The sequence below is a fragment of the Dipodomys merriami genome, unplaced genomic scaffold, assembly GCF_024711535.1.
Source record: "Dipodomys merriami isolate MVZ:Mamm:240054 unplaced genomic scaffold, mDipMer1.0.p SCAF_12, whole genome shotgun sequence".
Lineage (NCBI taxonomy): Eukaryota > Metazoa > Chordata > Mammalia > Rodentia > Heteromyidae > Dipodomys > Dipodomys merriami.
In genome coordinates, this window is record NW_027202493.1 from 18,653,073 (window position 1) to 18,665,892 (window position 12,820).

A 12,820-nucleotide genomic window follows, 5' to 3' on the forward strand; every position below is an offset into this window, starting at 1 on the left:
TTGTGAAGAAGAAAGAAGTCAAAGGAATTAAATATAATAGTCAGAAAATTTAAAACATCACTGAATGAATTGTTCTCATAAGGTAGAATGAAGTGACAAGGATATGAAAAACAGGAGAGAAAAAGATAAGAAAATTAAAGGGTTGATTCAGGGAATCAAGAATCTAACTGACTTTCAATAAGAACAAACACAATGGAGAACAAATTATTAAGGAAATCATAGGAAAACAACCCACAGAATTGCAGGAGACAATATTTAAAGAACATATTTAGTGCTAACCATAATCAAAATTAAAAATCAAAAAGCCCTCCTTGGACAATTGTGATCAAAATTTGAAAAGTGACAATCACAAAAAGTTTTCAGGAAGGATAAAATCACACAAAACCAGCTGACATTAAGAATGGCAATACCCTTCTCCACAGGATAGTTGTCTAAACACTCCAGCTATCAATCTAGTACAAAAATAGGGTTATAGACATTGCAGACATGTAAGAATTTTTATATGACTCTTAGCAAAAAAGTGACAAAAAATAATAGTGAAGACTGATATAGTAACCCCTCTGTACAGTATGTTCACATAAAATAAAAATTAAAATTAAAAAACAGACTGATATAGAGGAAATAGAAAACGGTGAATTTTGTAATTTGTCAGCTTAGCTAGACTGAACTTCATTTCACATAGTATTGTTTGTTTTCTGTTTCCCATTAGTGCCATTAGAGGTTCTTGTGGGAGATAGGGAGTGTAGAAATGAAGTGTAGGGGGGTGGGGGGAGGATGGGAAGGGATGGGAAGGGGAAACAAAGGAGGAGGCAACAACACTTGATAAGAAATGTACTCATTAGGGGCTGGGAAGTTGGCTCAGTGGTAGAGCGCTTGCATTGCATGCCTGAGGCCCTGGGTTCAATTCCTCAGCACCACATAAGCAAAAAGAAAAAAGCCGGAAGTGGCGCTGTGGCTCAAGTGGTAGAGCGCTAGCCTTGAGCTGAAGAGCTGAGGGACAGCACCCAGGCCCAGAGTTCAGGTCCCACAACCAGACCAAAAAAAAAAAGAAATGTACTCATTATCTTGCCCATGTAATTATAACCCCTCTGGACTGTATTTTCACAATAAAAAACAGCTAAAAATATTTAAAAAATAAAATTAAAAAAGAAATGAGGTGTAGGCTATTTTTGTAGATCTCACATGTTACTATCTTAGGGCGAGAACACTACCTCTTGACCCATATGATGACTCTGCTGTCTAGGTTGTCACTTACTTTGATGGCTTAAGATAACAGTCAAAACAGCCAAGACAGTCATTACTCCACTTCCCTTGGTCTTTTCTTGAGCACATGATCAAAGGTCTGGATTCTATGGAACACTCACATCACTAAGTTAGAAGCTACAAGAACTGACACAAGTTTTAGTCCATCCTCACGGGACCCAGGTTCTCTTTCCCTTGCATCTATCCACTCTGATGCACCTGCACTGCATGGTTTAAGTTCCAGCATCATTTGTGCAGACGACAGCCTTTCAGCAACTGCTTAGTCAGTTCCCACAAATGCCTGAAATCAGATCTCATATATCCTAGAGGTTCTGAGTCTTTGGCTGACATTGTTACAACGAGGCTCCCAAGGAGGAAAGCTAAAGAAAAGGGTTTTACTCAGTAGAATATTTTCTTTTTTTTTTTTTTTTTTTGGGTCCGGTAGTGGGGCCTGAACTCTGGGCCTGGGCCCTGTCCCTCAGCTCTTCAGCTCAAGGCTAACGCTCTACCACTTGAGCCACAGCGCCACCTCCAGCTTTTTTCTTTTTTGCTTATGTGGTGCTGAGGAATCGAACCCAGGGCCTCAGGCATGCAAGGCAAGCACTCTACCACTGAGCCATCTTCCCAGCCCCTAGAATATTTTCTTCTGGAGATCTTCTAGAGCCTTTCGTCTGCCTTTTGTTCAAAGCTAGACTGCTCTCCCTACCGGCCTGCTACAGGAAACATGTAATATCCCTAGGCATTTGACAGATCCTGGAAAATATTAGTTTCACCTTTCTTAAAACCTGTATGCTTCCAGCATACCAGTTAAAATTAAAATTAAGTGCCTACTTATTACTTTTTTTTTCTGGATTTGTTTTTCCTCTGATAATCTAATCAAATCATTATAGGTTCCCTAAAAAGGAACCACTTTTTTTTTTTTTAATGTTTCACCTTTTTTTTTTTTTTTTGCAAAGAACTGAAAAAAGTTTGGAGCAACAAATATATTTGTTTTCCTTTCAGTTTGTACACCCTCCTCTCCAGAAGCCTGTAGGCCCATGAAAGTAAGCTCTGGTCCTCTGGTGCAATGTATTTATTTGCTTCCTGGGCACTGTTGGCCACTTTCCAGAAACCAGTTTTGTTTTATGTTTGTCATTGATTTTTATTTCTATAATAACATCTGGAAACTGTTAGGATACCTTCTTGTATCAGTCTGACTCCTGGCAAACCCCATAGGAAAGTAAAATACTCAAGGGTCTTCAGCACAGACAATGGACCTTCAGGAATTTGTTTTTGCATTTGTTGTTTATTTTTGCCAGTCCTGGGGCTTGAACTCAGGGGCTGGGCACTGTCCCTGAGCTTCTTTTGCTCAAGGCTAGCACCCTACCACTTGAGCCACAGCACCACTTATGTCTTTTTCTGTTTATGTGGTACTGAGGAACTGAACCTAGGGCTTCATGCATGCTAGGAAAGCCCTCTACCACTAAGCCACATTTCCAGCCCCAAGGACCTTCAATTTTAAGAACTATCATCCTAATGTTACTGGAACCAGTGAGGCTCCAAGGAGGAGGTTTTCCAAATGTAAGAAGATTCCATCTGGCCCTTGGAATCTGAGTTCATATTATCCCCCAAAGGAATTTTAGGAAATATATTCATTACCTGACTTATGAAAAAATAACTCCCCTGTACAATACCTTCATAATAACAATAAAATTATATTTTAAAAGAATTTCAGGACACATGGAGGTAGAGACCAGACCAAGAAAATTTATTAGTGAAGCAAAGCAAAGGAATAATAGAACTCAACAGAGACATAGGTGATAAAAGGTGCAATGAATGTTCTAACATCACTGGTATTTATGGCAAAAAAATGGATTGGGGTTTGGTTCAGATTCACTCTATTACAAGTGTTCCTCTTGGTTCTGCAATCCTCGTGTATATATATATAATCATTCTTGCTATTACAGTGTTTTATCTATTGGACCTGGAGATTGATCCATTCATTAAATTTGGGTCATTATGATATACTTAAACATCCTTTTGGAAGGGTCATTTTCCCAACTTGTGGCAATACTTCCCTTCCCTCCCCGCGGCCTCCCCTGCTCCCCCCTGCTCTCCCCTGCTCCCTCCCCCCCTTCAGCTCCCAGAGCATAGTAATTATTCAGGAAAGATCTTTTTTCCTTTTAACTAAATATTCTTTTTCCTTTTTGCTAGATATTCTAGCTTATTGAGTGAGCATAAAGCTTTTTAAAGCAAAGAAAGTATTGTTATGTGCTATTCATCAACCTATTAATACAGTGCTATCTCTGAATTCCTGGCTGCTGTTTCCAGTGACTTGTTTTACTTGATCTACCCTATCTCACTAAACTTTCTTATAAGGTCATTGCACTTGCTACCATGCTTTTCTCTCTGTGATAGGCTCCATCCTACTCTCTGGCTATACCAGCAAAGGAGAAGGGGATAGACTGGTGCCCTGATTATTGTAATTCTAGTAGTCCTACCAGGGTTTTACCACATGCACATTGCCTGCTCTTCATCCAAAGGTTGGTTATTCCCAGGATAATATCTCATAATTAGCACCCAGCTCAGCCCTAAAAGGAATCACAGTGTAACTACATGCACCCAGCTTTAAGATATTGAGCAGAAATCATAGCTAAGTTATGACAGATCGTGTACTTTAAACATTTCCCAAAAACTATGACCAGATTTTATGGATCCATCACACAAAAAAAAGTTCACTGAACTTACAATTAGCTAAGTAGGACAACTAGCTAATTATGGTCTGGCCAGAAAAGATAGAGTAAATTTCCTATATAATAGGTATCTTGTGAGAATAGTAAGGATAACTGTCTTGGAAAGGAGGTTATTCTGTAGTGGAAAGTGCTACTACCCTTTTCAGATCTGAATATTCACTGCCAATTTGTTCTTGTAGCAAATAAAAGGATGTAGTGTCTATTTCTTATTACTAAGTGAATTATTCTTTTTTTTTTTTACAGTGAAAGCAGGGGTTATACATACTAAGTGAATTATTCTTAAAATATCTAAGTAGCATGCCCTACATTCATTTCTATCAAGTATCAGTGTAATAAAGAAACAATATGTTAGTGCATGGCAGATTTTTTTCCCTTAAGTTCTATCACCATCTGCAGGTTTAAAGTAGGCATTGCATTTTATAAAGTTCAAATTAATTAGTATCAAGATTAATGAATTCTGAAAGACGTTGAGAATTTAAAGAAATACAAAAAGATAGTGTTTCTACTAATAGCCATGCTCACAATCCATATATAGGCAAAGAACTTACAAAATATAGTTAAAAGTTAAACAATCTAATACAAAATACTCTTGTATCACCTGAACAGTATCCTGATAAATATAATACTTTACATGGCATGAAAACTAATTTAGTTTATGTTAATCAAAATCCAAGTACCTTGTCTTATTCATTATGGTACTACCTCATGCTATACCAGTTATTACCTGTTCTCCTTGTTGCTCCTTTTATTCTTTCTAACCTGTAACTAAACACTGCCATCAAAGTCTTAAAATAACCACTTTCCCTACAGTAGAACATTCTAGACTACAATGAACAAGTAACTGCTTAATGGCTCTGTGTCATGAACTCTTACAGCACTGTGTGCATGTGGGGGGGGGGAGGTGGCCCTCTACCCTCTTGAGACATAGCTCCATATCTAGATGTTAGTCAGTTAATTATAGATAAGAGTTCCATAGATCTTCCTTCCACTGGCTGGCTTTGAATCATGATCCTCAGATCCTAGCCTCCCAAGTAACTAGGATTACAGGTGTTAACCACCCCTGTTGGACCAGAACTTTTTCTTACCATACAGAATTTACATCGCACTCTATTTCAATAAAATATGAGGACAGAGGGTATGTTTTTTTTAGCTTTGTATTTATCAATATTAGAAATTGAGTACCTTTTACACCGAACCTGAATGCAGTAGCAAATTGCAGCAGGCTGCAAGAGATTTATCCAAACTGTGTTCTGAGGTGCAGTTCTACTTTTAACTTCTGTTGGTGATTGAAAGGAGCTATTTGATGTTATTGGAACACAGAAGTCCATTCTTCATTCCTTCTTAGCCTTATTTTGAATTAAAAAAAATCTTATCCCACAATTTTAAACGGCCAAAACTGGTGTGCAATTGCACACAAATGAAACCGACAGGTGTTTGGCTTTGTCTCTCAAATACTTCGTTGTTTATAAAAGCAATGTTTAAAAAGCAACGATTTACCAATCTTTAGAAGATTGTAAGAAGGGAATCAGAGACTACAAGTTGTGAGGACGAGATTTCCTGGATTAAGTTCTGATTAAAATCATGTGTTACTTGTAAGGAAAAAGTGGGACATCAATCAACCCACGGTGGCACTAATTATTAGCAATACTTATACGTTCTTACTAGCTGCCTATGTGTGGCAAATTGTTCAGCTCCCGTGGGTTTTTCTCATGTGTTAAAGTCAGAACTAGATTGTACAGGCCCTTTCGTTTCCTTCCAAGAGTGACGGGAACGTCAGTGGGCAGGGACCAGAAGAGCTATTCGAGTCTTCCACTCTCCTCCGGCACCTTCCGGAGTTGACGCCCCCAGACCCCAGAGCATCAATCTACTTCCGCTCAGGCCTCGAACGTCCAGGGAGCGCACAGCACGCTGGGATTTGTAGTCCCCAGCCTTCTGGGCAGGGGGTTGTGTGTGTCGGGAGGGTGGGGGAGGGAAGAGTTGATTAACCCGAGTGGAGCGGGCATTCTGGGATACAGTCTCTGGTTGGTAGACGAAGCACGTCAGCTCTCCTAGACGCCTTTGGATCACGTGACTCCGGTCTAGCGCGCACTGCGGCTCCGACCGCCAGGACGGGTTCTCCTCCGCGCGCAGACCGTTGCCAAGGAGACGGCGCACGTCCCGCCGCTCGTGGCCCCCTCTGCGGTTCCCCCTCCCCTCTTCTCCCACCACGATGAGATCCTAAGATGGCGCTGGCTGCGGCGGTTGGCGCCCAGCAGCCAAGGTAGGGAAGGCGGCCATTGGGCTCCAAGCCGTCCGCAGGGAAGTTGTGGGCCTCCCTGCCGCGCTCTCTGAGGAAGAACTGCCGCCGGTGGCGGATTCTGGGGCGCCTGTCCACCCCAGCTCCGGTCCCGGCCGGAGGAGCTGCCTCGTTTACAGGTAAAGCCTGCGCGTCGCCGGCCCTTGGCAACCGAGGACAGCGCGTCCTGGGCGGGTGGGCGGGCGAACGAGGACCGGGGACACGCGATTCCCGCCGGGCCTGGCTCGGGCCCACGCCCCCTCCGCAGGCTCCGGGGTCTCCTTGCTGCCAGCTTCGGGCTCCCTGGGCAGTCGGGACCGACCGACGCCATCTGCGGAGTGAGCATCCGGGGCAGGTCGGCGACGGCGGAAGCCCCCCGTGGCCCCTTGGCCTGTGGGGGGCGGGCGGACGGGGGGAGGACGCCACGCCATTGCCCCTCTCCGGGGGGGGCGGGGGGAGGAAGCCGAGCCCTCCGGCCGTGGTGTGGGACTCCCCCGGTCAAGTTCTTGAGGACCTAGGCCTAGGCGGCCGCGGGCCCCGTGACCGCGCTCGGTCCACCCCACCCGCCGCATTCCACCCGGCGAAGCCGGAGTCCTGGGTGCGGAGGGCGGCCGGGGAGCGCGCCGCGCCTTCGCCGCCGTCTGTGGTGGCGTCGGGGCGGCCGGGCCGGGGGTGGGCGCTCCGGGGGGCGCGTGGCTGTGGTCCCTGCTCTCCCCGCGCCCCTCCCGCCACCCGCGCTCCGTGCCGCCCTGCACGTCCAGCTTGATCGCCACGGGAGCCACCCGGAGCCGACTGGGATTCGCCGCCCATTCGGCCGGCACTGGTGCCGGGGATCTTGCAGGAGATGGGCTTGGGAATTCGGCCCTGCCGGGGCGTTCAGTAGAGCGAACTTTGCATCCCCAGGCCCACACTTGTGGATCTCTGTCTTATTCCCATACACATGTGTTACATGTGTACGCATGCATAGACACGCATGTCAGTGTGAATCCATGTGTGTACATATACGTGTATACACATAAGTGCGTGTGTGTGTGTGTGAACAGATCCATAGAGATCCTGTCTGCTTTGAAGACCTTGTGGTTGTAAAATGACCGGTAGCGGATCATGTTTTGGCGCTGAAAGAAGCGGGCTTTCTGGGCGCCCCCCACCCCCTCCGCCCCTTAACCGCTGACCCGACTCCGCCTTCTGGTCTTCTCTGGTTACCCGAGTGGGTGTTGGCAGAGCCAGAGCGTCGCTTGCACCTGCTCCTTTTCTTTCCCCATCTTCCTGGTGAGAGAGCTGGTGGGTGCCGTGAAAATGCAGGATTTTTAAACCAAAGGTACACTTTGTCAGCGTGTGAAGATTATTTTATTAAGAGGTAATTAGTGGTTCACATAGACACTTAAACAATGGAGTTGTTGAATCGTTTGCGTGGCAGCAAGTTAAAAGACTTGGTAAAGTTCGAGAGTAAACTTGCCCACAATCTTTAAATGATAATGTTAGAAGATGTTAAATGGTCACTTTAGTGTTTGGGGGGATCTTAGAAGGTTTTGGAGATTTATGTATGTATATATCACATTGTTTTCCAAAATGATTAAGGTAAACGGAACGTAAAGTGTTGATAAATTTTATTTTTCTCTTTTGTTGGTATGCTAACATTTTAAACCACAAGTGTGGTGTTTGTCGTTCTATACTTAACAGTGTAAAAGTCTACCCACGTGTTGTTTTTATTGTTGTGTTTTCTTAATAAGCAGACAACAGCTTTGAAGCGTGGACAGGAAAGGTGCTGTTTCTGAGCTGCAAAAACTAGCTTCTGAAGAGGTAATTTGATGTGGTTATATATTAGTTTCCTTTGCATTATACTTGAACTGTAATAGTTTATGGTGGACAGCACTATCCAAAAATAAGTGCATGATGGAGTGCCCACTTAGTAAAGTTTCTGAGTTTGCTGTGGCCTTCACTCTGCTGCTCTACTTTCCCTCATGCCATTTGTGTCTTTCATGGAAAGAGCCATGCTATTGGTAGTAATTACTAGAATATGTAATATCTTTTGAAATTTCTTTGTCTTCAGAGTTTCTTCAGCCCATTTGAGTTTGAGTTTGTCCTGTGATAACTGTTCAGATAACCTTTTTTTCCAAATCCATTTCATCTCAAGTCATCTTCTTCCATATTTCTATTAGCTAACTTTACCTTTTGTTTATAAACTTTCTTGCTTTTTAAGTTTTGCCTTCAACTGACATACTTTTAGTTATCTAAAATTGCTGTGAACATCATCAAGTCTTGTGCATTGCCAAGGATTAAGTCAGTACTGGAGAATGTTAGCACACTGAGAGAAAGTAATTTAATTCCTAAAGGTAATTTAGCAAGTAAATGACTAAAGGATGGGAATTAGAAGTTTTGTTTAAAAATGTTTTAGACATTTTCGTTAGTTTTTAAAGAAAAAATTCTGGCATATATATGCCTGTAGTTCTGGCACTTGGGAAGATAGGGCTACCCAGCATGTTATAGGCTAGTCTGGCTACATGGCAAGATCCTATCTCAACAAAAACAGCAAATGGGAAGGGAGAAAAAGTGAGGGAGGAAGGAAAAAGGGAAGGAAGGAGAGAGGAAAAAAGCCTATTTTCAAAATTTAATAGGGACTGGGAAGGTGGCTCAGTGATAAGAGTGCTTGCCTTGAATGCATGAGGCCCTGGGTTCGATTCCTCAGCACCACATAAGCAGAAAAAACCGGAAGTGGCGCTGTGGCTCAAGTGGTAGAGCGCTAGCCTTGAGCTAAAGAGCTGAGGGACAGCACCCAGGCCCAGAGTTCAGGCCCCACGACTGACAAAAATAAAAAAAGGAGCTGAAGTGTGTGGCTCAAGTGGTGGAACGCTAGCTTTGAGCTGAAGAGCTGAGGGACAGTTTGCAGGCCCAGAGTTCAGGCCCCACGACCCACCAAAAAACAAAAAACTTAGTATATTCTTGTTTTCTATTGAAAAAAAACACAAGGACTGGTGGCATGGCTCAAGTAGCAGAGCACCAAGTGTCATTGAAAAGATGATTCAGAAATAAAGTCAGGTGAGAGCTTGAGGTCCGAATACAAGCCCCAGTACCAGCAAAAGAGAAAAAGAAAATAAACAAAAGAATGGTAGTGGCTCAAGAGGCTGGAATCTGAGGCTTAAATTTCAAAGCCAGCCTGTGCAGAAAAGTCTGGGAGACAGTGTCCAGTTAACTAGCAAAATCACTTAGTGGCCTAAGTGATAGAATGCCAGCCATGACTGGGGGAAAAAAGCCAAGAGTTTAAGGCCTTGAGTTTAAAAACTAGTATTAGTCACCCCCACTCCACCCCTCCAAAAAAACCTAACAGATTTATAAACTTTTATGAAGACTGAAATGAAACTATAATAGAAAATACAAATTGGTAGTTGATTATATTTTATTTCCAATCCTAGTGAATTTTGTTTGTTTTTCTGGAAAATTATAAAATAAGAAAAATAGGGTGGTATTGTCCAAAAAGAAATGTACTCTACCTGACTAACGTAACTGTAACCTCAGGGATCGGGTAGTATTGGGATCAAACAAAAGCTAGCGCTCTACCACTAGAGCGACAGCGCCACTTCTGGCTTTTTCTGTTTATGTGGTGCTGAGGAATCAAACCCAGGGCCTCATGCATGCAAGGCAAGCACTCTACTACTGAGCCACCTTCCCAGCCCAACTTTTTTAATTTGTTAAAATTAGGGTTTTTTTTTTTTTTTGGGTCCGGTCGTGGGGCCTGAACTCTGGGCCTGGGCGCTGTCCCTCAGCTCTTCAGCTCAAGGCTAGTGTTCTACCACTTGAGCCACAACGCCACTTCCGGCTTTTTTCTTTTTGCTTACGTGGTGCTGAGGAATTGAACCCAGGGCCTCAGGCATGCAAGGCAAGTGCTCTACCACTGAGCCACCTTCCCAGCCCCAAGGGTTTTGGATTTTTTTATATTGCCAAGTCTCATGAAATCATATAAAAACTAAAGTTTCTTTTTATGTGTAAAAAACTTAGGTTTGGGTTCTGTGAACAGAGCACAGCAGAGAATGCTTGCCTCCTTGCCTTTAATCCTGTGTCTAAATAAGTAAATAAATAAATCATTTTTAAATCAGGAAAAAAAGTTAAGTTTTTACTTGTTTTTCAGAAAGTTATTTGGGAAAGTCAGTATGGCCACAGGAGGAGGTCCTTTTGAAGAAAGTATGAATGATCAGGATTTACCCAACTGGAGCAGTGAGTGTGTTGACGATCGACTTAATAACATGGTATGCTATCTTATTGTAGATGGTATGTTATTGATCAATAACATTTAATCATTGTTAAAATCCAACTTTCCTTCAATCAAATTTAAGTCACCGAGACATTGTAAATACTACTGGAAGTATATTAAAAACTCTGGAGTATTTATTAATTGACGACACAGATAACTGTCAACTTGAGTTTGCTTAAGTGAAAAAGAATGTAAGGTCTTTTATGGAGTCTGTTACAAAAGAAGGAACAAGAAAGTTGTCAGGATTGTTTTTTCACTACTGTGATTCTATTTCACTTTTGTGTTTCTTTAGCTTTTGTCTTCACAGACTATCTTTCCTCTAGTTTATGTGGTATACTCTGGATGTATTCTAAATTTAGAATACAGATTTAGAATGTATTCTAAATTCTAAAAAATTTAGTAATAGTTAAAATTACTGACTCGCCTTTTAGGTCCAGGTTGAAAATTTAAAATATGATTGTCACAATTTAGATTATACATTATTTTTCAGTCATCTATGGCCTACAAAAGGTGGGGTAAGTAGTATTAAAATTAGTAGGAACGTGGATTGGGATTGAGTGACAGTTCATAAAAAGGCAAGTTTTATCATAAATAGAGAAGATACCCATGATGATTTTTATTGTAGCAATAACTAAAAGTTTTTCAGTGTGAATATGTTAGAACTTAGTCTAAAGCCAGCCCCAGACAGAAACTCAATGCCTTATCTGAAGATCAGAGCAAGATCCTGTCTCAAAAACAATAAGCAAAAAGCTTTTCAAAATGTTTAAATTTATTCTTTTTTTTTTTTTTGGTCAGTCATGGGGCTTGAACTCTGGGCCTGGGCTCTGTTCCTCAGCTCTTCAGCTCAATGCAAGCTGTACCACTTGAGCTACAGCGCCACTTCCAGTTTTCTGGTGGTTTATTGGAGATAAGAGTTTCACGGACTTTTGCCCAGGCTGGCTTTGAACCGCGATCCTCAGATCTCATCCTTCTAAGTAGCTAGGATTACAGTCGTGAGCCACTGGCGCCTGGCTTGTTTAAATTTATTCTTGGTTGGAATTTTGGGATTTATGTTTTTTTTTTTTCTTTTGAGTCCGGCCATGGGGCCTGAACTCTGGGCCTGGGCGCTGTCCCTCACCTCTTCAGCTCAAGGCTAGTGCTCTACCACTTGAGCCACAGCATCACTTCCTGGTTTTTCTGCTTATGTGGTGCTGAGGAATCGAACCCAGGGCCTCAGGCATGCAAGGCAAGCGCTCTACCACTGAGCCACCTTCCCAGCCCGGGATTTATGTTTACTAGTGACCTATAATAAGTAACCTGCTTTTTGAAGGATAAAATAAAATTAGGATGGACATGAAAGGAAAATAAGTTGATGGAAATAAATGTCTTGAGACAAGAATGTTTATGTCAAAAAATGTAATTTCAATTTTAAGACTGGTCAAAGTTTTTTAAGCATACTAAAATTATTTTCCTGATTTGATAGAGGCCAGATTAACTTTTGCTTTTACTTTCTCAAAGGATTGGAGTGGCCAACAGAAGAAGGCAAATAGATCATCAGAAAAGAATAAGAAAAAGTTTGGTGTAGAAAGTGATAAAAGGGTAACTAATGATATTTCTCCGGAGTCATCACCAGGAGTTGGAAGACGAAGAACCAAGACTCCACATACCTTTCCACATAGTAGATATATGACTCAGATGTCTGTCCCAGAGCAGGCCGAATTAGAGAAACTTAAACAGCGGATAAACTTCAGTGACTTAGATCAGGTTTGTGAATTATTTTAAAAATCAAGTTCTGACTGGGAAATATTGAAATGAGTTTGTCTTAAGAATGTAAGAATGATCCAGATGCTGATGACTCAGATCTGTAATCCTAGCTTCTCAGGAGGCTGAGATCCAAGGATCACAGTTCAAAGCCAGCCTGGGCAGAAAGGTCAATCAGACTCTTATTTCCAGTTAACCACCAGAAAAACAGGAAAGAAAATAAAAGTGCCTCTGTGGCTCAGAATAGTAGAGTGCTAGTCTTGAGCAAAAAAGCTCAGGGACAGAGCATGGGCCCTGATTTCAAGCCCCACAACAGACAAAAAAAAAAAAAAAGGATAGGAGGGGACTGTTTAGGAGTGAATCAATAGGAGGAGTTGAAGAGAAAGGGAATACTGAAGGGTAAAGAGGTTCAAAGGATGTTTTATGTGTATACCCAGACTATACACCACACATAAATATAGAACAATTAAACCCAATAAACACTGTTTGAAAAGGGGAAGAGAGAGAAGGAAAGAAAATATAGTAGAGGAAGTGAATTTGTTCAAACTATATTGTGTGTGTATGGAAATGCTGCAGTATAATCCC

The 12,820-nt window shown here is 42.2% G+C and overlaps 1 protein-coding gene across 10 annotated transcripts in view; it reads left to right on the forward strand.

The window, feature by feature from the left end:
• Positions 1-6,299: 6,299 nt before the first annotated feature.
• Positions 6,300-12,820, forward strand: part of Pcm1 (pericentriolar material 1) — a 100,476-nt gene continuing 93,955 nt past the window's right edge. For 9 of the 10 annotated variants that reach the window (XM_070016329.1, XM_070016335.1, XM_070016332.1 and 6 more), the window contains exons 1-4: positions 6,300-6,389; positions 7,983-8,049; positions 10,373-10,490; positions 11,993-12,238. In XM_070016329.1, coding sequence (XP_069872430.1) covers positions 10,395-10,490; positions 11,993-12,238 — 342 coding nt within the window. In that variant the 5' untranslated portion in view covers positions 6,300-6,389; positions 7,983-8,049; positions 10,373-10,394. Of the gene's footprint in view, positions 6,390-7,979; positions 8,050-10,372; positions 10,491-11,992; positions 12,239-12,820 lie in introns of all 10 variants that reach the window. The other variant, XM_070016330.1, reaches the window with a different exon arrangement.